Source organism: Schistocerca americana, chromosome 3 (assembly GCF_021461395.2).
Source record: "Schistocerca americana isolate TAMUIC-IGC-003095 chromosome 3, iqSchAmer2.1, whole genome shotgun sequence".
In the NCBI taxonomy this organism is placed as follows: domain Eukaryota; kingdom Metazoa; phylum Arthropoda; class Insecta; order Orthoptera; family Acrididae; genus Schistocerca; species Schistocerca americana.
Window position 1 is genome coordinate 724,657,799 of NC_060121.1, and position 22,413 is coordinate 724,680,211.

The following is a 22,413-nucleotide window of genomic DNA, read 5'->3' on the forward strand; positions in this document are numbered from 1 at the left end:
AATGAGTTGGATTAAATGAATGAGTGAGAATGGGCAAGTGGGAGGGGACGGGTACGAGCGACTTAAAGTGGTGGACTAGTGGATGTGAGCGAGTTACGGTTAGGGGCGCTTGTGGGGTTTGGAGAATAGTTGCACGTTAAAAGGAGTGCGAACATGTTCGCATGCCAAAATTTAGAAGGTAGAATGAACTGGTACCGCACTTTTCAGTCAGAGTCTTTTAAACAGGAGCCTATTCGCCTTTGTTGCGCTGCGATAGTAGCATTTTTCCGGGGGTGAAACTTTTGTACGACTGCCAAGGAATCATCTCGTCGAAGATGAAAGCGAAAAATTGCGATAAAGACGTGTAAAGTTGTGACAGTTGAACACACATGGGCACTGTCAGATGTCTTTTGCGCGCGATTTCTTGACGCATCTACTGGTTAGTTTATGAACCTGAATGCCAAATATACCCGTAAACGTTGCCAAATACCGGCAAAGTTGCCCCAGTTGAGGGTATCTTAACCCACTGACTGCCATGATCCCCATTTGGGGAGCTGTCTCTGGAACGGAAGTTTTGTATTTCTGATTATGTTGGCATCAATTGTTACTATTTTATATAGCCGTCTAAACGGTTGTCAGTTGTTATTGAACGACTGAGCTCTAAAATAATGTGTGGGTTAATTTCTTAGGGACCAAACTGCTGAGGTCATCGGTCCCTAGACTTACACGCTACTTAAAGTAACTTAACGCTAAGGACAACACTCACACCCATGCCCGAAGGAGGACTCGAACGTCGTCGGGAGGGGCCGCACGATTAGTGACATTGAGCCTCTGACCGCGCGGCGAGTGAGCTCTACAGGATTATTTGTGTGCAGAAGTAAAGTTTTTCAGAGAAACAGAAGTTGAAAATTTTCAAAACAATATAAGTCATATTATTATATAAATAACTTCCAGCACCTGTGTACTGACAGGTTCTGTGATAGCTTTAGAAGATGTTTATTGGTTACCTATTTCGAAGGCTTATTTTATTTTCCCATGAGCCTCTCTGAATTTCGATCACTATTCAGGACACACGGCAGGTTCCGCCTAAAACAATGTTTGGTTTTTCTTTTTCCCCAGGCACGAGTCGCTATAAAGCTCTTACTCTAAGGGAAATTGTACAAATTTAAGTGTCCCTAATATCTTGTCTTCTTCTATAACAAGGGCAAAGCGAATGAGACCATTGACATGGTCGAGCTCCCTCCAGATCGTACTGGCAAAAATATATTGGTAGATACTTTCCAGATGATGTGCCAGCTACCTTGGAAGTTAGTTCATGCTGATGAAGAAAGGGAGGCCGAAGAAAGTGCAGACCATCGCAACACGAAAATGAAGGGTAATATCACATCTAATTGGACAACAGAAGATATAACTTACAGTAAAACTTACGCTGATCTGGCGCAAAATTAACCGAGCAACTGCAATTTGGTAGCAGTACTAAAAGAAAGGTCTGCAATTGATTTCTTTGAAGAATTCTTTGACGAAAAGGTACTGAACTTGATTGCAGTGAGTCTTGGAATTTCATGCTGATGAAGAAAGGGAGGCCGACGAAAGTGCAGACCATCGCAACACGAAAATGAAGGGTAATATCACATTTAATTCGACAACAGAAGATATAACTTACAGTAAAACTTACGCTGATCTGGCAGAAAATTATCCGAGCAGCTGCAATTTGGTAGCAGCACTAAAAGGAAAGTCTGCAATTGATTGCTTTGAAGAATTCTTTGACGAAAAGGTACTGAACTTGATTGCAGTGAGCCTGATATGCTTCACAGAAGAAAAATCACAGCTTTGAGTTACCCAACGAATGCATAAAAAAGTTCTTAGGTGTACTGCTCTTCACTGAATACCATGCTCTCCCAAAGGGACAATTGTATTGGACTTAAGACGATGACACCCATATAAGGTGTGTACGACAGTGCATGAGCCGCAACAGATGTCTGGAAATCAAGTGCCACCTTTGCTTTAATGGTAACACACCTCTGAACACATTACCAGCTGATAAACGGGGTAAAAATTTTAAAATTCGTCCAATGATGGACTTACTGAATAAAAATTTCAAGAAATTTCAAGCTTTTTCTGATAGCCTGAGCACTGATGACCAAATGGTTCGATATTACGGACACCATTATATAAAACAGTTCTTTCGCAGGAAACCAGTGAGATTTGGATTCAACAGTGGGTCATGTGGTGTGCCCTTATCTACAGCCTCGAGAATGAAAATATTCCACCGCTACAATTAAGAAGGATGGTGGCATCGCGCTCAATCATCGCTGCTTCTGATTCAAAAATGGCGGAGAATCCATCATACTCAAAAGCATGCACTTCTCATGCACCAGTTGAACTGAGGACTTCTGGAACTGGGCACGTGATTGAATCCATGAGATGTGGAAACAAAGGAAATGTGGAATTCGCAAGAAAAGCGCAAGGATGTAGTGCTCTGTGTGTAGGAGGGGAGGGCGGTCTAGCTCGTGGTCGTGCGGTAGCGTTCTCGCATGTTCCCGGGTTCGATTCCTGCCGGGGTCAGGGATTTTCTCTGCCTCGTGATGACTGGGTGTTGTGTGATGTCCTTAGGTTAGTTAGGTTTAAGTAGTTCTAAGTTCTAGGGGACTGATAACCATAGATGTTGAGTCCCATAGTGCTCAGAGCCATTTGATCCATTTTCGGAGGGCGGTCGAAAAGTTTCTAGCCCGAGATAGTTACCGTAATGTCTCGCACAAACAACACTACCTACTTTCATGGTGACCCTTTGTGGGTATGCAAGTCAAATTTCGCGGCTCCAGCTTCGTTAGTTTTGCCGCTAGGATGCGTTGTACATCATAGTGTAAGCGGAATGGTGAATATCGAGAGAATCAAGAACCATGCTGTGATTGAATATCTTCATTTGAAGGGAATGATACCCAAGGAAATTGCGGATGACATGCGGAATACGCTTAAGGACAGTGCTTAGTCTTATACAACAGTCAAAATCTGGGTGTCCGACTTCAAACGTGAAAGAACGAGTGTGGAAGATGCGCCAAGGAGCGGAAGGCCTGTCACCGTTGCCACGGATGAAACAGTGACTGCAATTCACGATACGATTTTGCACGATCGTCGAACAGCGTTGCAGCACATTGAAACCACATTTGGAATCTCCCACGGGCCTGCTCATGACATTGATGTGTATATTTTGGGAATGTGGAAAGTTTTATCTCAATGGGTCCCGAAAGATTTGAATGCAGATCAGAGACGGGAGCATGTGCAGTGTTGTGAAAAAATGGAATATCGTGTGGCGAGGGCCTCCCATCGGGTAGACAGGTCGCCTGGTGCAAGTATTTTGAGGTGACGCCACTTCGGTGACTCGTGTGTCAAGGAGGATGACATGATGATGAGGACAACACAACACCCAGACCCAGAGCGGAGGAAATCTCCGACCCAGCCGGGAATCGAAGCCGGGCCCCGCGCATGGAATTGTGCCGCGCTGACAACTCAGCTCTGGAGGCGGACAGTGTCGTGAAGAAATCGTCCGCCAATTAGAAGCGGATGAAGACGGCTTTCTTGCAAGGTATGTGACAATGGACGAAACGTATGTTCACTACTTTGATCCTGAGACAAAACAACAGTCACAACAATCGAAACATCATTCATCCCCCACCTCAATAAAACTCCAGGTGCAAAAATCAGCCGATAAGGTGACGGCGTCAGTCGTCTGGAATGCAGAAAGGGTAATTATTGTGGATTCCTTTCAAAAGGATGCAACTATCAATACATCATACTATTGCACCCTCTTGCGCCGTTTGAGAGAAGAGAGAAAGAAAAAACGGCACGGAAAATTGGAGCGCGGAGTTCTTTTGCATCAGGACAACGCACCGGCGCACAAAGCCCTCGCTACACTGGCAACTCTGCGTGACTGCGGGTTCGAATGGTACGTCATCCACCATTTTCTACAGATTTGGCTCCGTTAGACTCTCTTTTTTCCCAAAGCTAAAAAAATTCCCTCAAAGGACGATTATTTGACAATGATGATGCAGTGATGGATGCCGTGAATGCTTGGTTGGACTCGAAATCGAAGACCTTTTATCTGAGTGGTTTGCAGAAGTTATCCGAGTGTGCCTACAGGTGTATTAGTGTACACGGGTATTATATTGAAAAATGAATTGGAAATATAAAATTTCTGTCATTCTTTATTTGTTAGGGCGAGTTTTTGACACCCCCCCCCTTTCCCCTTGTAGTATGGGTATTCCTATGGAATGCATTGTTTGCACAAAAAATACAAGAAAATTTAAAAACAGTGGCATGTGCCATGATTCCCATTTGGGGTTCGACTAAAATATATCCTTTATTTCAAGGTTATTTGAGGCTTTTACCTCACGTTGTTTTTCTCAGTCTCTGTGTCATTCAGGCAACACAGAAATAATGTAGACTGAAAAAAGAAAATGGGACAGTTAGCGGGTTAGGCAGTAAGCCCTGGCGAGAGTACCTGGAGGTGGCGCATGCGCCGGCAGAGGTGCAGCAGCCGCAGCGTGCCCGCCGTGTTGTGCTCGACGGCGGCCCGCAGCCCCGCCTCGAGCCGCAGCGAGGCGGCGCAGTGGAAGACGACCGACACCTCGGCCAGCAGGCGGGCGCGGTCCGCGGGCTGCAGCCCGAGGTCCGCGCGCAGCACATCTCCTTCGACCGCGTGCAGCCGCTCCAGCGCCGACGGGTCCGTCCGCCGCAGCCTGTCGAATAGCTGTCCGCACGGCAGGATTTAGGTACAGGCCAGGTACGAACACTATGTTGTTGTTGTAGTTGTTGTCTTCAGTCCTGAGACTGGTTTCATGCAGCTCTCCATGCTACTCTATCCTGTGCAAGCGTCTTCGTCTCCCAGTACCTACTGCAGCCAACATCATTCTGAATCTGCTTAGTGTATTCAACTCTTGGTCTCCCTCTACGATTTTTACCCTCCCACTGCCCTCCAATGCTAAATTTGTGATCCCTTAACGCCTCAGAACATGTCCCACCAACAGGTCCCTTCTTCTTGTCAAGTTGTGCCACAAACTCCTCTACTCCCCAATTCTACTCAATACCTCCTCGTTAGTTATGTGATCTACCCATCTAATCTTCAGCATTCTTCTGTAGCACCACACGAAAGCTTCTATTCTCTTCTTGTTCAAACTATTTATCGTCCATGTTTCACTTCCATACATGGCTACACTCCATACAAATACTTTCAGAAACGTCTTCCTGACACTTAAATCTATACTCGATGTTAACAAATTTCTCTTCTTCAGAAACGCTTTCCTTGTCATTGCCAGTCTACATTTTATATCCTCTCTACTCCGACCATCATCAGTTCTTTTGCTAGCCCAAATAGCAAAACTCCTTTACTACTTTAAGTGTCTCATTTCCTAACCTAATTCCCTCAGCATCACCCGACTTAATTCGACTACATTCCATTATCCTCGTTTTGCTTTTGTTGATGTTCATCTTAGACTCTCCTTTCAAGACATTGTCCATTCTGTTCAACTGCTCTTCAAAGTCCTTTGCTGTCTCTGACAGAATTACAATGTCATCGGCGAACCTCAAAGATTTTATTTCTTTTCCGTGGATTTAACTCCAAATTTTTCTTTTGTTTCCTTTACTGCTTGCTCAATATACAGATTGAATAACATCGGAGAGGGGCTACAACCCTGTCTCACTCCCTTCCCAACCACTGCTTCCCTTTCATGTCCCTCCACTCTTATAAGAGCCATCTGGTTTCTGCACAAATTGTAAATAGCCTTTCGCTCCCTGTATTTTACCCCTGCCACCTTCATAATTTGAAAGAGAGTATTCCAGTCAACATTGTCAAAAGCTGTCTCTAAGTCTACAAAAGCTAGAAATGTAGGTTTTCTTTCCTTAATCTTTCTTCTAAGATAAGTCATAAGGTCAGTAATGCCTCACATGTTCCAACATTTCTACGGAATCCAAACTGATCTTCCCCGAGGTCGGCTTCTACCAGTTTTTTCATTCGTCTGCATGGAATTCGCGTTAGTATTTTGCAGCTGTGACTTATTAACACTATATCCATTTCATTACGCTTTATCCCTGTCTGTGGGGCGGACACATATTGGTTCCATCGCACGACGAACATCGATGTGTTGTACAGGGTGTCCCTCATAAAACCGGTTAATCGTCTCTAGTGGAACTGCCTGTGAAGTGGCAACACTGTCTCGAAAGTTGGCTACACTGCATTTTATCGGAAAGCTGAGTGCTGCTGTGTGCGCGTGCATCAGTTGTTACGAGGAGCTCGTATTGTTGAGTTCTACAGCAGTGGGGCAGTTTGCATTAGAACAGCGAATTGATATTGTAGAGCGTTACATAAAGATAAGTTTCATCAAGGAATGTAAAGAAATGTTTCAAGCGAAATATTCTGGTAGGAAACTCCCCACAATCACCGCTGTCAAAGATCTGTCAAGAAATGGAAAGCTGTAGGATCCCTTCAGAACGTGTAGAGGAATACACGACCGACATGGAGGACTCCTGAAACTATACGCACAATTCGAGTGGACAGTACGAGAAGTCCGCACAAGTCGGTAAGTAGGTATCTCGTACATCGTGTATTAAAACATATGAAATTAAACGCCAATAGTGTGAGTGTGGTGCAAGACTTGAAATTTGAGGATGAGGAAAAAAGACTTCATTATTGTAACCGACTGTTATCATCAATTGCTAACAGCCGACTAGTTTCCAAACTTACACTACTGGCCATTAAAATTGCTGCACCACGAAGATGATGTGCTACAGACATGAAATTTAACCGACAGGAAGAAGATGCTGTGACATGCAAATGATTAGCTTTTCAGAGCATTCACACAAGGTTGGTGCCGGTGGCGACACCTACAACGTGCTGCATGAGAAAGTTTCCAACCGATTTCTCATACACAAACAGCAGTTGACCGGCGTTGCCTGGTGAAACATTGTTGTGATGCCTCGTGTAAGGAGGAAAAATGTGTACCATCACGTTTCCGACTTTGGTAAAGGTCGGATTGTAGCCTATCGCGATTGTGGTTTATCGTATCGCGACATTGCTGCTCGCGTTGGTCGAGATCCGATGACTGTTAGCAGAATATGGAATCGGTGGGTTCAGAACGGTAATACGGAACGCCGTGCTCGATCCCAACGGCCTCGTATCACTAGCAGTCGAGATAACAGGCATCTTATCCGCATGGCTGTAACGGATCGTGCAGCCACGTCTCGATCCCTCAGTCAACAGATGGGGACGTTTGCAAGACAACAACCATCTGCACGAACTGCTCGAAGACGTTTGCAGCAGCATGGGCTATCAGCTCGGAGACCGTGGCTGATGTTACCCTTGACGCTGCATCACAGACAGGAGCGCCTGCGATGGTGTACTCAACGAAGAACCTGGGTGCACGAATGACAAAACGTCATATTTTCGGATGAATCCAGGTTCTGTTTATAGCATCAAGATGGTCGCATCCGTGTTTGGCAACTTCGCGGTGAACGCACATTGGAAGCGTGTATTCGTCATCGCCATACTGGCGTAACACCCGGCGTGATGGTACGGGGTGCCATTGGTTACATGTCTCGGTCACCTCTTGTTCGCATTGACGGCACTTTGAACAGTGGACGCTGCAATTCAGATGTGTTACGACCCGTGGCTCTACCCTTCATTCGATCCCTGCAAAACCCTACATTTCAGCAGTATAATGCATGACCGCATGTTGCAGGTCCTGTACGGGCCTTTGTGGATACAGAAAATGTTCGACTGCTGCTCTGACGAGCACATTCTCCAGATCTCTCACCAATTGAAAACGTCTGATCAATGGTGGTCGAGCAACTGTCTCGTCACAATACGCCAGTCACTACTCTTGATGAACTGTGGTATCGTGTTGAAGCTGCATGGGCAGCTGTACCTGTACACGCCATCCAAGTTCTGTTTGACTCAATGCCCAGGCGTATCAAAGACGTTATTACGGCCAGAGGTGGTTGTTCTCGGTACTGATTTCTCAGGATTTATGCATCCAAACTGCGTGAAAATGTAATCACATGTCAGTTCTAGGATAGTATATTTGTCCAATGAATACCCGTTTATCATCTACATTTCTTCTTGGTGTAGCAATTTTAATGGCCAGTAGTGTAGTAGATTTTTGCTATCGCGATCACTTCAACCATAATCTTCCGACTCTGAAGTGATTGCTATGGCAAAAATCTACTAATACCAGTATTTCTGGCCCCTGTTTTGATCACAACCGAGGTAGAATCTTCCTACAAGTCGGTCATGGGCCTGAAGATGGCGTAGTAAAACGCTGAAACTGTTAGCGAAATCAAATAAGTTTGGAAGCCAGACAGTTGAAAGATGTTTGCTTTGACATCCTGTATCGAACAGCCGAGTCCCGCAACCACCTCTAAAAACATGGACGTACAGAGACTCAGTTGCTAACGGTTACTTGGACCCTTGGCTTTACTTCATGTCAGACGAGGTCTGGTTTCATTTGTCATATTATGTAAACTCTTAGAACTGCAGATACTGGTTGCAGGACAACACACATATTCTGCATGTAGAACCTCTCCACTCAGAGAAGATACGTGTTTGACGTGCGTCGTCCGGCATGCGCATTATTGGGCTCTTATTTTTCAATTACACCTCGAACAGTGCTAGATATCTAGAGATCTTTGACTCTTTCGGAGCACAGTTAACAGATGCAGAGAAGCTGTGTGCAGTATTTCAACAAATGGACAACTGTTCACACATCCAACCAAAGAATGGTCCGCATCGCTAATGTATTCCCTGAAGTCAGACGTGCCAGTACAGGCCTATGGTCTCCAAGGTCCCCGGACTTAGCATCGTGAGATTTTTACGCATGGGGCGCACTAAAAAGCAACGTATATGCTGACAGTCCGCACAGCACTACTAGAGAAATTAATACCGCCCTTGCAGGATTACAGCGTGTTGCTGGTAAAGTAATCACACGAAGACGGCGACGCCTCGATGCCCATGGTCATCACTACCATCATCTATTATAAACAGGCAACAACATGTTTTGACGTTCCTATTTTTGTTTACTTAGTTCATTGTTACTTGAATCTCGGGGGTGAGGCGTACCGGTTTTAATGGGACACCCTGTACTTTACCGGAACGAGGTAGGAATATTATATTTTAGTTGAAAAGGGTGCGACTTACCCGGAAATATTTGAGAGAAAGCATGCTTTTCCGAGCATATTTTGCAAGTGTTAACTTTAAGAAGTAATATAAGTCAGGCGGTAATTAGGAGAAAACTTCCTTTGCATAGTTTAATAGTCATGGTGCTAGTGCTATGCACTGGCTAAAATATGCGCTTTTCTGGAAGTTATAACTCGCGTGTAGAAACATCTAGTTGTAATTTCAAAACTTTTTAGGTTTATTGTAATTTCTATTTTAAATGTACACATTCTGGCATTTCTAGTGTTAAATCTGAATCCACAGACGACGTTTCAATTTAATGGTAATCATCGCAGAAAAAATGAAAAGGAGTTGTGGCATTCAGATACATTCCCTAGTAAGTAAACAAGTGATCTCTCTCTTTAAATTTCTTGTACGGCCCATTGAAATCTAAAGAAACACAGTCCGCAGCTCGTGGTCGTGCGGTAGCGTTCTCGCTTCCCACGCCCGGGTTCCCGGGTTCGATTCCCGGCGGGGTCAGGGATTTTCTCTGCCTCGTGATGACTGGGTGTTGTGTGCTGTCCTTAGGTTAGTTAGGTTTAAGTAGTTCTAAGTTCTAGGGGACTGATGACCAAAGATGTTAAGTCCCATAGTGCTCAGAGCCAAAGAAAAACACAAGAACAAAGAAAAATTTAGCTGTCATAGTGGAGTACAGTCTGATACACATTGACACATGGAGAGGTACACAGCCCAACATTGTACTCACTAGCATCATTTATTTGCTCGGATTGATTTCCTGATTTACCTGCAGGAAAATACTTCATAGCAACACAATCTGTGAAAATAATTCGATAAACGTGTAATCTGAATTGTCATCAAATCTTTCGTTCTCATTGGCAGACTTTATAAATAATTTTCTCTAGATATTTCTATATTTCACTGCACATTTTGAACATAACACCATCAAAAAAGCACACAAAACGTACGAAACAGAGATAACTTGAATGTCAGCTAACGCCTACGAAATAGACAGTAACAAAGGTTTCAAAAATGACTAATTTTTACGAGTTACATCTGCTACCCTAGGAAAAACCACGAAGTCTGATAACCTGACAGTAGTTTGGTACAGCCATAAATATACGTTTGACACCGCGAAAAATAATCATTAACTTGGAGTCTACGATCATAATTGACGTGACGTAATCAATAATGACCAAAATGCTCCTCATGACTCTGTAAGCTTTTAGAAGTGATGCCTTCACCCCATACAAATACAGACTGGCGTGAGGTTCATTACCGGAAAAGAACTGATAGCTTTAGAGATAAGCAATTCTTATCCGCTACAGCAGAACAACAAACCAACAAAATGCACGAAATGACTCAGAATGTACATGAAAAACCAAAAATACTATATAATATGTTGATAACAGTAATATGCCATTAGTTATAGCTAGTGTAAATCTACAGTGCTTAAGAACCTTTTATCGTTCTTTGTAGAAGAAGTGAAACCACATGTTTTATGTTTCTGTGAGAGCACTGTTTGACTGAAGCAGAGGGTAACTATTACAAATCTTTTGAGTATTTAGATATGGTAAATGCATAGTATAGACCTACTGCAACTGACGGTAGTGTGTCCCTGTACGCAAACAAAAATCTTAGTGTAGAGGAAATTGATTTAAAAAACTTTTGTACATACGTGGATCTTAAACTAGCTGCATTAGTGTTACCAAACACTGATCTCACTGTTACCTCTGTATTTCATTCACCGGATGGTAACTTCGAAAACTTCACTGCACTTATGGATAACCGTTTATCTTACCTTACACGCCTTAAGTCTAAACTCGCATTGTGTGGTGACTTCAACATACACATAGAAAGTGGAAGTACTAAAGAGAGGGTTTTCATGAACTTAATGAACATCTATGGGTTGTTTGTAGCAAACCAGCTCCCAACAAGAGGTGTGGCCTGTCTAGACACAGTTGTCACCAACCTCAGTATTTGGGAAAATAATATCAGTGTAGTGAACCAGTGATTGCAAACCACAGTGGATTAGTAATGGAGCTTAGTATGGAGAGCAAAAGTAAATTGCAACCAATCACATGGCACTCAAGATACACATTCAATAGAAGAGTTATCAAAGAAGAAAGATTTAACGGCCTTAAAGCAGCACTGTCTAGTGTAAACTGGCAACAGAACCTTGCAGAAATGGGGTCCAGTGACTCATTTGAATGTCTGTTCCGAACCTTAAGAACAAAATTTCATTAAATTTTCTCAGAAACTCTCAAGAAGAACCCTGCAAGCAAGTCACAAGGAAGGGAAACAACCATTAAAGGGAAGATATGGTATACACCCGAGCTAAAGAAATTGCAATGCATCACCAAAACATTCAGAGACCACATGAAAATAGGCGTAGATCTTCCAACTAAAGAACTGCTTCACTGTAACTGTTTAAGAGCCATAACGATCTAGAGAAAGGCAGTGGAGGATGCAAAAAAGAAACACAATGACAGGTTCATTAAAGAGGCTCATAATCCATGTAAAGCATTATGCAGTCTGGTAAATGAGCACAGGGAGAATCCTACTTTCGTCTTAAATTCCGGTAGTCCTGGTGCCTTTAACCAGTACCTTATTAGTGTAGTGGAAAGTACGGTAAATGAAATTCCAGTTTCAGCTTAGATCCCATGGCCAATATGAAAAGTGTAAGCTGCACATTTAAAAACTGGGGGAAATACAGCCTGAGGACCTTGTAAAAACAGTAAAGTCCTACAAGCATTCAGAGAGTCCAGATATCTATGGTATGCCGTGCACAATACTGAAGAAAATAATACCAGAGCTTGCTCAGCCCCTAGTCACAGTAATTAACAAGTGTTTATCTTCTGGTGTCTTCCCAGATTTCCTGAAGGTCTCACGGACAGTACGACCTAGCCTTACTATTAAACAAATAAATAACAGTTCTTATGTTTTTATGCGCATAAATCTACATAAAGCTCTAATATCAAGTGCTTAATTTTCTTTCGCATCTTTAAGCGCCTCGTGCTCGCGTGTATTATGTTGCTGGACTTGTGAAAAGTATTTCCGTACAATTGTCGTAATGTTTTCATGGGACTTCCCGTCAGTTAGAAAACTATCATGAGGCAGTCCTCCTGATATCATTACTTGCCTTGCACTCGCGTAAAACCATGCATAATTTACGGAGTTGAGAAAAGTCTATAGTGATCAGTGCGTTTGCTTACTTTCAGTCCAAAAAAGAACGGGGTGCCAGCAGTTCCGTATAGTCAGTAGTGAGAACTTGTGAATGTTTCGGTATCAGTGAAAGTTCAGTGAAGCGAATATCGAGAGGATATCGAGAAATTTCATATCCTGTATCACCGAAAAAAGAGTTGCGGCAGGCGACAGAAGTTTGCAATCGACGAATTTAAATACTGAGTCGTAGGACTTCTATGTGGAAAGGCAATTTCTAACATAGCAGACGTATTGGAAAAGCTGAAGACTGAAGGCTTCTCTGATATGAGTGAAACGACCCTTCTGGATGCAATTCGGAAACTGGGCTTCTGAGATAAAAAGTTAAAAAAAAAAAAAACTGAGCAGGTGGTAAATAACCGAGTAGCAAGAAAGAGAGATGAGTTCTTGTGGGAAATACCACACTTGCGAAACACTACATGAACTATTACTGATGAGAGTTTGTGTGGTGTAAATCATTTTAGAAAGTTTGGCTGCAGGAACAAAGGATGTCTTTTGCGTGAGAAAATGTGTATGATCATCACAGAGATCGCCCGACATGAATCCCATCCAACATTTATGGGGCATAATCGAGAGGTCAGTTCGTGCATACAATCCTGCATCAGCAATATGTTGCAATTATGGATGGCTATGGAGGCAGCATGGCCCAATATTTCTACAGGGGACTTCCAACGACTTATTGAGTCCACGCCACATCGAGTTACCGCATTACATCGCGCTGAGCAAAAGGAGATCCGACACGATATCAGAAGGTATTCGAAGTCTTGTGTCACTTCAGTGTATTTCATACATCATTCTTTGTTGCAAAATTCATTCGAGCTAATCTACTTTTCATTTCCTGTTAAATTATACACTATATGTTATTTGTTCATTTATTGAGAGCTGCTTGTATTTCGGGCGTTCACTTGAAATTTATCGCCCTCTTCTCGCAGCGACTTAATGCGGCAAAGATTTGTAGTGTATTGGAATGCTAGTACGAAGTTGCCATTCTTCTCTAGAGACCAGGCTCTTAACTGAAAACATGGGGAGTCTTCATTAGTAATGTATGATGTAACATACAAATGTTCAAGCTTTGCACTAAAGTTTTTCCCACCGCAACAGCTACAATGGTAAGTTCAATCACAGCATCTTGCGTTTGACATTATAGCGATGAAATGAGTAATCAGGAAACAACGAAAATCCGCCTGTAAACAGAAGAAGGTTGTTCACTGATGCGGTAGAGATTAAGTGACTTTATCGTATTTATTGAGATACATTCTTTTTTTCTCTCATGTCTATGTTAATGTCGCCGGCTATGAAAAGTTTATGATGTCTGGATCTTGACACTAATAGTATTAGCAAATTGAGTTTATCTATGAAAGCGTTTTTGTCATTTCGTAGTGTACGATAAAATGACACAAATACAATTTTTTGTCATAGGCATGGCTCAGCCCCCTTGAATATCGATTCTTTTGCACTTTACAAGAACATATTCTGTCCTGCAGCCCGTGTCGCTATAACAGAGAGAGTAACTATCTACTGAGTGTCAGTGAAACCACGACAAGCTGATCAATGATGGCCAGCCTGGTATCTACTTGCTGGTTATTGTTGATGTATACCACAGCCGTGGTCTGCTGTTGCTGCCTGATGGGTCCCACGGATGAGAAGACACGGGTGCACCCAGCGAGGTGGCGCAGTACTTAGCACACTGGACTCGCATTCGGGAGGACGACGATTCAATCCCGCGTCCGGCCATCCTGATTTAGGTTTTCCGTGATTTCCCTAAATCACTTAAGGCAAATGCCGCGATGGTTCCTTTGAAAGGGCACGGCAGACTTCCCTCCCCATCCTTCCCTAATCTGATGAGACCGATGACCTCGCAGTTTGGTCTGTTCCCCCGAAATCAACCCAACCCAACTCGGTTGCAGCTGGCCCTGCTACATTAGCAGGCTGACCAGGCGTGGCGCGTCCATATAGTCTCCTGGCTGACTCGTGAGCACGTGCTGCCATCTTGTTCGATCCACGGTAGATGGTCAGGGCCTAGTCTACACGACAACTGGCATCCTCGACTACAGTCGGCATTCTTCACCTGAACTGCGATGGGCTTCCTTAGAGAGTGCTGCGGTGGAAGCCCCTCTGGGTCATTGCGGAACGTCTGGGCAGGCGGCCTCTCCCTTGCCCCAGTAGAGCTCACAACCATGGCACTGACCTACGGGAGTCATTTCACAATTTGCTGACAAGGCATCAGCACTTCTTCGTGGCACACGCGATTACGCTAAGCTGCTGACCGCAATTCTGAAGCCACTTATAACTTTATACATTTTGTACAACTAATAAATGTTGCTGTAGATACCACTGTGTCACTGATGCCTCTGGGCATGAACCGGACCACTCACTCGCATTCCGCACTGTCAACAACACGAGCCCAGCTCCACGGGTAAAACTGGCATCAGGAAGTGGTATCTTGATACTCTGACACAGCAACATTGGTCTCATAACTGGCTGCCGCTCAAGACTACTGCGACAGTGGAACCACGCTGGCTGCTGCCTTGACATTTCACCAAGGTCATTTTGCTGGCAAGTACACTGACAGAAAAAAAAATTGCAGCACCAAAAAATAATTGATGTAGAGTAATGAAATTTCTGGAATATATTTATCTAGGTAACATATTTAAGTGATTAGCGATGCAAGATCACAGGTTAATGTAAGCGCTAGAAAAGCCATTGCAAATGTGGAATAATGGTACATTAATAACTCGTAGAAGTCGACCTCGGTGAAGATCAGTTCGGATTCCGTAGCATTGTTGGAACACGTCAGGCAATACTGACCCTACGAGTTATCTTAGATTAAGGAAAGGCAATCCTATGTTTCTAGCATTTGTAGACTTTGAGAAAGCTTTTGAGAATGTTGACTGGAATACTTTCTTTCAAATTTTGAAGGTGGCAGGGGTAAAATACAGGGAGCGAAAGGCTATTTACAATTTGTACAGAAAACAGATGGCAGTTATAAGAGTCGAGGGACATGAAAGGGAAGCAGTGGTTGGGAAGGGAGTGAGGCAGGGTTGTAGCCTATCCCCGAAGTTATTCAATCTGTGTATTGAGCAAGCAGTAAAGGAAACAAAAGAAAAATTCGGAGTGGGAATTAAAATCCATGGAGAAGAAATAAAAACTTTGAGATTTGCCGATGACATTGTTATTCTGTCGGAGACAGCGCAGGACCTGGAAGAGCAGCTGAACGGAATGGACAGTGTCTTCAAAGGCGGATATAAGATGAACATGAACAAAAGCAAAACGAGGATAATGGAATGTAGTCGGATTAAATCAGGTGATGCAGAGGGAATTAGATTAGGAAATGAGACGCTTAAAGTAGTAAACGAGTTTTGCCATTTAGGGAGCAAAATAACTGATGATGGTCGAAGTAGAGAGGATATAAAATGTAGACTGGCAATGGCACGGAAAGCATTTCTGAAGAAGAGAAATTTGTTAACATCGAGCATAGATTTAAGTGTCAGGAAGTCGTTTTGAAAGTATTTGTATGGAGTGTAGCCATGTATGGAAGTGAAACTTGGACGATTAACAGTTTAGACAAGAAGAGAATACAAGCTTTCGAAATGTGGTGCTACAGAAGAATGCTGAAGGTTAGATGGGTAGATCACATAACTAATGAGGAGGTATTGAATAGAATTGGGGAGAAGAGAAATTTGTGGCACAACTTGACTAGAAGAAGGGATCAGTTGGTAAGACGTATTCTGAGGCATCAAGGGATCACCAATTTAATATTGGAGGACAGCACAGAGGGTAAAAATCGTAGAGGGAGACCAAGAGATGAATACACTAAGCAGATTCAGAAGGATGTAAGTTGCAGTAGGTACTGGGAGATGAAGAAGCTTGCACAGGATAGAGTAGCATGGAGAGCTGCATCAAACCAGTCTCTTGACTGAAGACCACAACAACAACAATAACTAGTGTAACCGCCGGAATGTTGAATGCAAGAATGCAAACATGCATTGTGTCGGATAGGTGCTGGACTTCGATTTGTGGCATGGAGTTTCGTGCCTGTTGCACTTGGTCGGTCAGCAAAGGGACGGTTAATGCGGTTGTAGATGATGCTGAGGCTGTCCGATGATGTCCCATACGTGCTCGACTGGGGATAGATTGGTGCTCAAGCAGGACAAGACAATATGTCGACACTCTGTACGGCATCTTTGGTTACGACGGTGGTATGTGGACGAGCGCTACCTTGATGGAAAACACCCTTTGGAATGTTGTTTTAATTGTTGTCTTCAGTCCTGAGACTGGTTTGATGCAGCTCTCCATGCTACTCTATCCTGTGCAAGCTTATTCATCTCCCAGTACTTACTGCAACCTACATCCTTCTGATTCTGCTTAGTGTATTCATCTCTTGGTCTCCCTCTACGATTTTTACCCTCCACGCTGCCCTCCAATGCTAAATTTGTGATCCCTTGATGCCTCACAACATATCCTACCAACCGGTCCCTTCTTCTTGTCAAGTTGTGCCACAAACTCCTCTTCTCCCCAATTCTATTTAATACCTCCTCATTAGTTATCCTTCTTGGTGTTGCAATTCTGTTTTCAGTCAGTGTAGTTTGCCTGAGTCGAAATGCCCGAGTCACATGTAGCAGCAATTCAATTCTGCCACCAGTACCCGATGAAGACTGACACGTCGCCTTTCGCTGCACGGGGACAATTACTTGGAGCGAAGACACCAGGTCAGTACGATTTACAGAAGTTTTCGATCTTTTCTGACGCATTAAAACCCAGCTGCGATCCCAGACAGATTGCAGTTTCAGTACAAATGAGGCTGTTACAGTGTACACTGTGACAAAATTTGGAGGAGGCAGAAGGTAAGTTACAACCTCAATTTAATATGAAACAGCCGTATGCTATGCACCCTCTGTTAGCTTTAAAGTTCAGAGTAGTCTTGCATATATACACTCCTGGAAATGGAAAAAAGAACACATTGACACCGGTGTGTCAGACCCACCATACTTGCTCCGGACACTGCGAGAGGGCTGTACAAGCAATGATCACACGCACGGCACAGCGGACACACCAGGAACCGCGGTGTTGGCCGTCGAATGGCGCTAGCTGCGCAGCATTTGTGCACCGCCGCCGTCAGTGTCAGCCAGTTTGCCGTGGCATACGGAGCTCCATCGCAGTCTTTAACACTGGTAGCATGCCGCGACAGCGTGGACGTGAACCGTATGTGCAGTTGACGGACTTTGAGCGAGGGCGTATAGTGGGCATGCGGGAGGCCGGGTGGACGTACCGCCGAATTGCTCAACACGTGGGGCGTGAGGTCTCCACAGTACATCGATGTTGCCGCCAGTGGTCGGCGGAAGGTGCACGTGCCCGTCGACCTGGGACCGGACCGCAGCGACGCACGGATGCACGCCAAGACCGTAGGATCCTACGCAGTGCCGTAGGGGACCGCACCGCCACTTCCCAGCAAATTAGGGACACTGTTGCTCCTGGGGTATCGGCGAGGACCATTCGCAACCGTCTCCATGAAGCTGGGCTACGGTCCCGCACACCGTTAGGCCGTCTTCCGCTCACGCCCCAACATCGTGCAGCCCGGCTCCAGTGGTGTCGCGACAGGCGTGAATGGAGGGACGAATGGAGACGTGTCGTCTTCAGCGATGAGAGTCGCTTCTGCCTTGGTGCCAATGATGGTCGTATGCGTGTTTGGCGCCGTGCAGGTGAGCGCCACAATCAGGACTGCATACGACCGAGGCACACAGGGCCAACACCCGGCATCATGGTGTGGGGAGCGATCTCCTACACTGGCCGTACACCACTGGTGATCGTCGAGGGGACACTGAATAGTGCACGGTACATCCACGATCGTCTCCATGGGAGAATAGCAGCCTGCATTGCTGCGAAAGGTGGATATACACTGTACTAGTGCCGACATTGTGCATGCTCTGTTGCCTGTGTCTATGTGCCTGCGGTTCTGTCAGTGTGATCATGTGATGTATCTGACCCCAGGAATGTGTCAATAAAGTTTCCCCTTCCTGGGACAATGAATTCACGGTGTTCTTATTTCAATTTCCAGGAGTGTAGATCTAGATGTTGATGTAAATGTAGATGTGATGCAATTAATGAACGAAGTACCAGTTTGTAGCGATCTGTGACATACCGGCAGGCGCTTGATGTTCTCGAGTCTGGCAGCTGGCGAGTCCCCACGCTTGCCCCTGAGCAGGACGTAGACGGCGCCCAGCTGTGGCAGCGAGCGCAGGAGTTTCTCGAGCAGCACCTTGCCGATGAAGCCGGAGCCACCCGTCACCAGCAGCGACCGGCCGCGGAACCACTCGGCGATCTGCCCCTGGCTGCCCTCGCCACTGCTGGCCACTGCCATGGCTCGCTCCTCCTGTCAACACCACAGGTTCGCCGCCGTCGTTCTCACTGTGCCCAACGTGGCCGCTTCTCTTTCTTAATCACTAATTCTTTCTTTACTTTGCTAAACGTTAATAAAATGCGCTACAAAATTTGCACTATTCTCTAGGTTTGGGTAGTTTAGTAACATGTCATTTCATGGCAGCGCTTATGTGCTTGCCTTGTGGCTATTGTGTTCACTGGGGCAGTATTCAGTACCTCTAGGAACGAGGCTTTATCCAGATTATTGGCTGGGCTTACCTACATCCTTCTAAATCAGCTGTGGTCAAGACCTGCTTTGCTGATTTCCAACAGGTGCTGGCAAACAGTATGAGAGGTGTTCCATACAGATTTAAACTTTATTTAGTCCCATCATGCGCTGCAGTCATGGACTGTGCGGCTGGTCCCGGAGGAGGTTCGAGTCCTCCCTCGGGCATGGGTGTGTGTTTGTCCTTAGGATAATTTAGGTTACGTAGTGTGTAAGCTTAGGGACTGATGACCTTAGCAGTTAAGTCCCATAAGATTTCACACATACATACACTATCCCCATCATGCACGGTGTGTCATCTGATGCATCGTTACAGTATCAAGTGCATAGTACTTTGGTCTATCCATAGTGGCGGGACATCACAAGAAGTATAATACCTGCACAGTACAGCCCATGTTCCCTGCTGCTATCATTACATAAATGAACAACATGGAGTGTGATCATCAAAGAGACCGCTGGGCGACGTTGTTTCTGTGCAAGGAAGGTGTAAATACTGCAAATATTCGCAGGCAATCAGTGGCAATGTGTAAAGGGTGTGCACCATCACGAAAAATCCTGTACCTACCACTGGCTGGATGGTTGGAAAAGTGGTCACACATCGACGGAGAAACGAATCAGTTCTGGAAGGAAAGTGACTATAGTAACACCAGTCAACATTTCAACAGTGGAAAATCATATCCAGGAGAATAGGTTCATGATGTTCACAGAACTGGAAGCGGCCATAGGGCTTGCCAAAAGTGCTCTGCCACATACTTCACAAACACCTAGAAGTTAGAACTACGTAAACCTAACTAACCTAAGGACATCACACACATCCATGCCCGAGGCAGGATTCGACCCTGCGACAGTAGCGGTCGCGCGGTTCCAGATGCTAGCGCCTAGAACCGTTCGGCCACTTCGGCCAGCTCAGTGGAAAAACACACAGCCACAATTTTTTGGGATAAGGATGGAATCCTCCTCATTGACTGCTAGAAACGTGGGACTCCTATTAATATCATGGCGTTTGTGAAGACTTTTTGGAGGTTGCAACGTGCAAATCAAAAGAAACGGCCAGGAAAATGGATAAAAGGAGTGGTCTCGTTCACAGTTCTTGTCCTCATGCGATTCGGTCAACCAAGGCTGCCATCGCTGTCTTGTGGATCAAGTACTGCCACACCGCCTACATTTTCCTCACTTGGCCTCTTCTGATTATCACCTATTCGAGGCAGGCATCATTTCGCAGATGTCCTGTAACAAGCCTACACACACACACTTTTTGTAAATATTAAGCCAGGCCCCTCCACGCCCACATTTGCTTGGCGGCCATTCAAAACGACTTATCATCTCTGCTTTGGTTAGTATCTAAAAAGAATTCCGCCGGAAGTACAGCGATTTATTTTCGCCTGGCTTGATAACCGTTTGTAACTTTCAGAGAAGTGCGACGAGCGGCGAATTTTGAGTAAAACCTACACATTTCTCATGTTGCCATGTTAAAATCTGCTTCTTTTACCAAAACACAGTGGAGTTTACAGTCTCACCTCACATGCTGTGCAGTTTGCAACTGCGGGAAAATTTCTGGATCAGTGGTTTATTAAGTGAGGAACTGAGGAAAAGAAAGGTCAGTATCTTATGAAAAAAGCACATCCTCAGTACAAAATAAACATGTAATGTCTTCACTTACATAGTTCCAAAAGCGACAGCATTTCTCAAAAAAATGGCTCTGAGCACTATGGGACTTAACATCTGAGGTCATCAGTCCCCTAGACTTAGAACTACTTAAACCTAACTAACCTAAGGACATCACACACATCATGCCCGAGGCAGGATTCGAACCTGCGACCGTAGCAGCAGCGCGGTTCCGGACTGAAGCGCCTAGAACCGCTCGGCCACAACAGCCGGCAGCATTTCTCATTCCAGCAGTTATTGATGTCCCTTAAAGAATACATTCTTTCATCGGAAACAACACGGCAGAGAATGAAGTTTTGTGTGACAGCAGTATAGCAAAATACTCTCCTCTTTGCGAGCTATCATTTGCCAAAATCTCGTTTCGATATCGCAAACCGTTTATGAAATATAAGGAATGATGTGGATATTTCACTCTGGCCTTATAGACGGCGAAAATGAGTGTGCTACGTTAGATCACTTTTCTCGAGATTGGTAACAGATAGAGATCTCCATCCAAGTCTAAAGAAAAATTCAACATTTTAGCTTTTCACATGTAGCAACATATTACATAATATGTATCAAACGCAAAATCATGGCGACCCCTATTTTTCTTTGCAAACTTTTTCGAATTTCCCGCAGTGTCTTACTTCCCCGTAAATATCACGGTAACTACGACGATTAACGAAATGACGGACACATCATAATGAACCTGACATACAAAGCTACAAGTAAGGCAAGAACGATTTTTTTTACCGAAAAGTCTCTGTAAAATCGTTTGAGAAAGATTGTAGGCTGTGCGCCTCGATTGTCATTGCTGACCGGTCGAAAGGTGGCAGACACTGCCGGCCTCCCCTTCCAGAGAAATGAGCTCGCCCAGCGTTTTGGACTTAAACTGATCACTGTGCATCCTCCACCGTATCGTGTATGGACTCTGTCCGCTGAGACATAGAGGTTCTTAGGGAGTGTACGCAGAAAATAAAGTGTATATCAATATGGAATACCTCTTGTTCGTGAAGAGCGCTGGCAGGAAGCTTTTTGCTGAAGAGGAGTGTTCTTATCATGAGTGGGAACTGCCAAAAACGACGTGCATTCAGCACCTCAGGCTGGATGTAAGAGAATTTCGTAAAGTTGTATTGGAGCTGGCGAAATTGGAGGTCGTCCGGCAGTGCTCGTGAGGATAGCAGGCCACTAGTGGACCACATGGAGCGGAGATGGTGTTTCAAAAAAGAGTGCTACGGGTATTAAGTTCGGAGTGAGTGACCCTTACGGACAAAAAAAAGTTGTTTAATCTGTGCAGAAATCTTCTAAATGTGGTCCCTTGTTTTGTGCTCACTTATTGACTTATTGCATATTGGCGTTCGTTAAGGAATCTTCGGCTGACGTTTATGTAATGATACTTCTCACATTTCGTCAGTACGAGAGGATGGCATTGTCAAAGGTTGACTCTCGAAACCAGTCCGTCACCAGCAATGGAGCGTGAATATTTGGCAATGCCAGCCAATAGTGTTGGTGAAACATTAGAAAAATCGCTGGACAAACGTCGGCCGGAGACTCCGAGACGAAAGACAACAGGCAAAGTCAGTTCTGAAATAGTTCGCAAGCGTGCTCTGAGCGGGGGCGTGGGAACCGGCCTGATCGGTTGTCAGAGTTCTAGGCATGGGGTGGGGTGTTTAGTGGCCGTACATGTGGTCAGTAGGAAGATGGCGCATAGCAGAGCCTTGCTGTTCAACGAAGAAGAAAACAAACTTCATTTGTTCCAGTGGAA

At 44.7% G+C, this 22,413-nt stretch overlaps 1 protein-coding gene across 1 annotated transcript in view; it reads right to left on the reverse strand.

Moving 5' to 3' along the window:
* LOC124607057 (putative fatty acyl-CoA reductase CG5065) overlaps window positions 1-22,413 on the reverse strand; it is a 308,518-nt gene that overhangs the window by 176,819 nt on the left and 109,286 nt on the right. The window contains exons 3-4 of the mRNA XM_047139233.1: window positions 18,501-18,731; window positions 4,478-4,726 (exon numbers count right to left, since the gene is read on the reverse strand). Coding sequence (XP_046995189.1) covers window positions 4,478-4,726; window positions 18,501-18,719 — 468 coding nt within the window. The 5' untranslated portion in view covers window positions 18,720-18,731. The remainder of the gene's footprint in view (window positions 1-4,477; window positions 4,727-18,500; window positions 18,732-22,413) is intronic.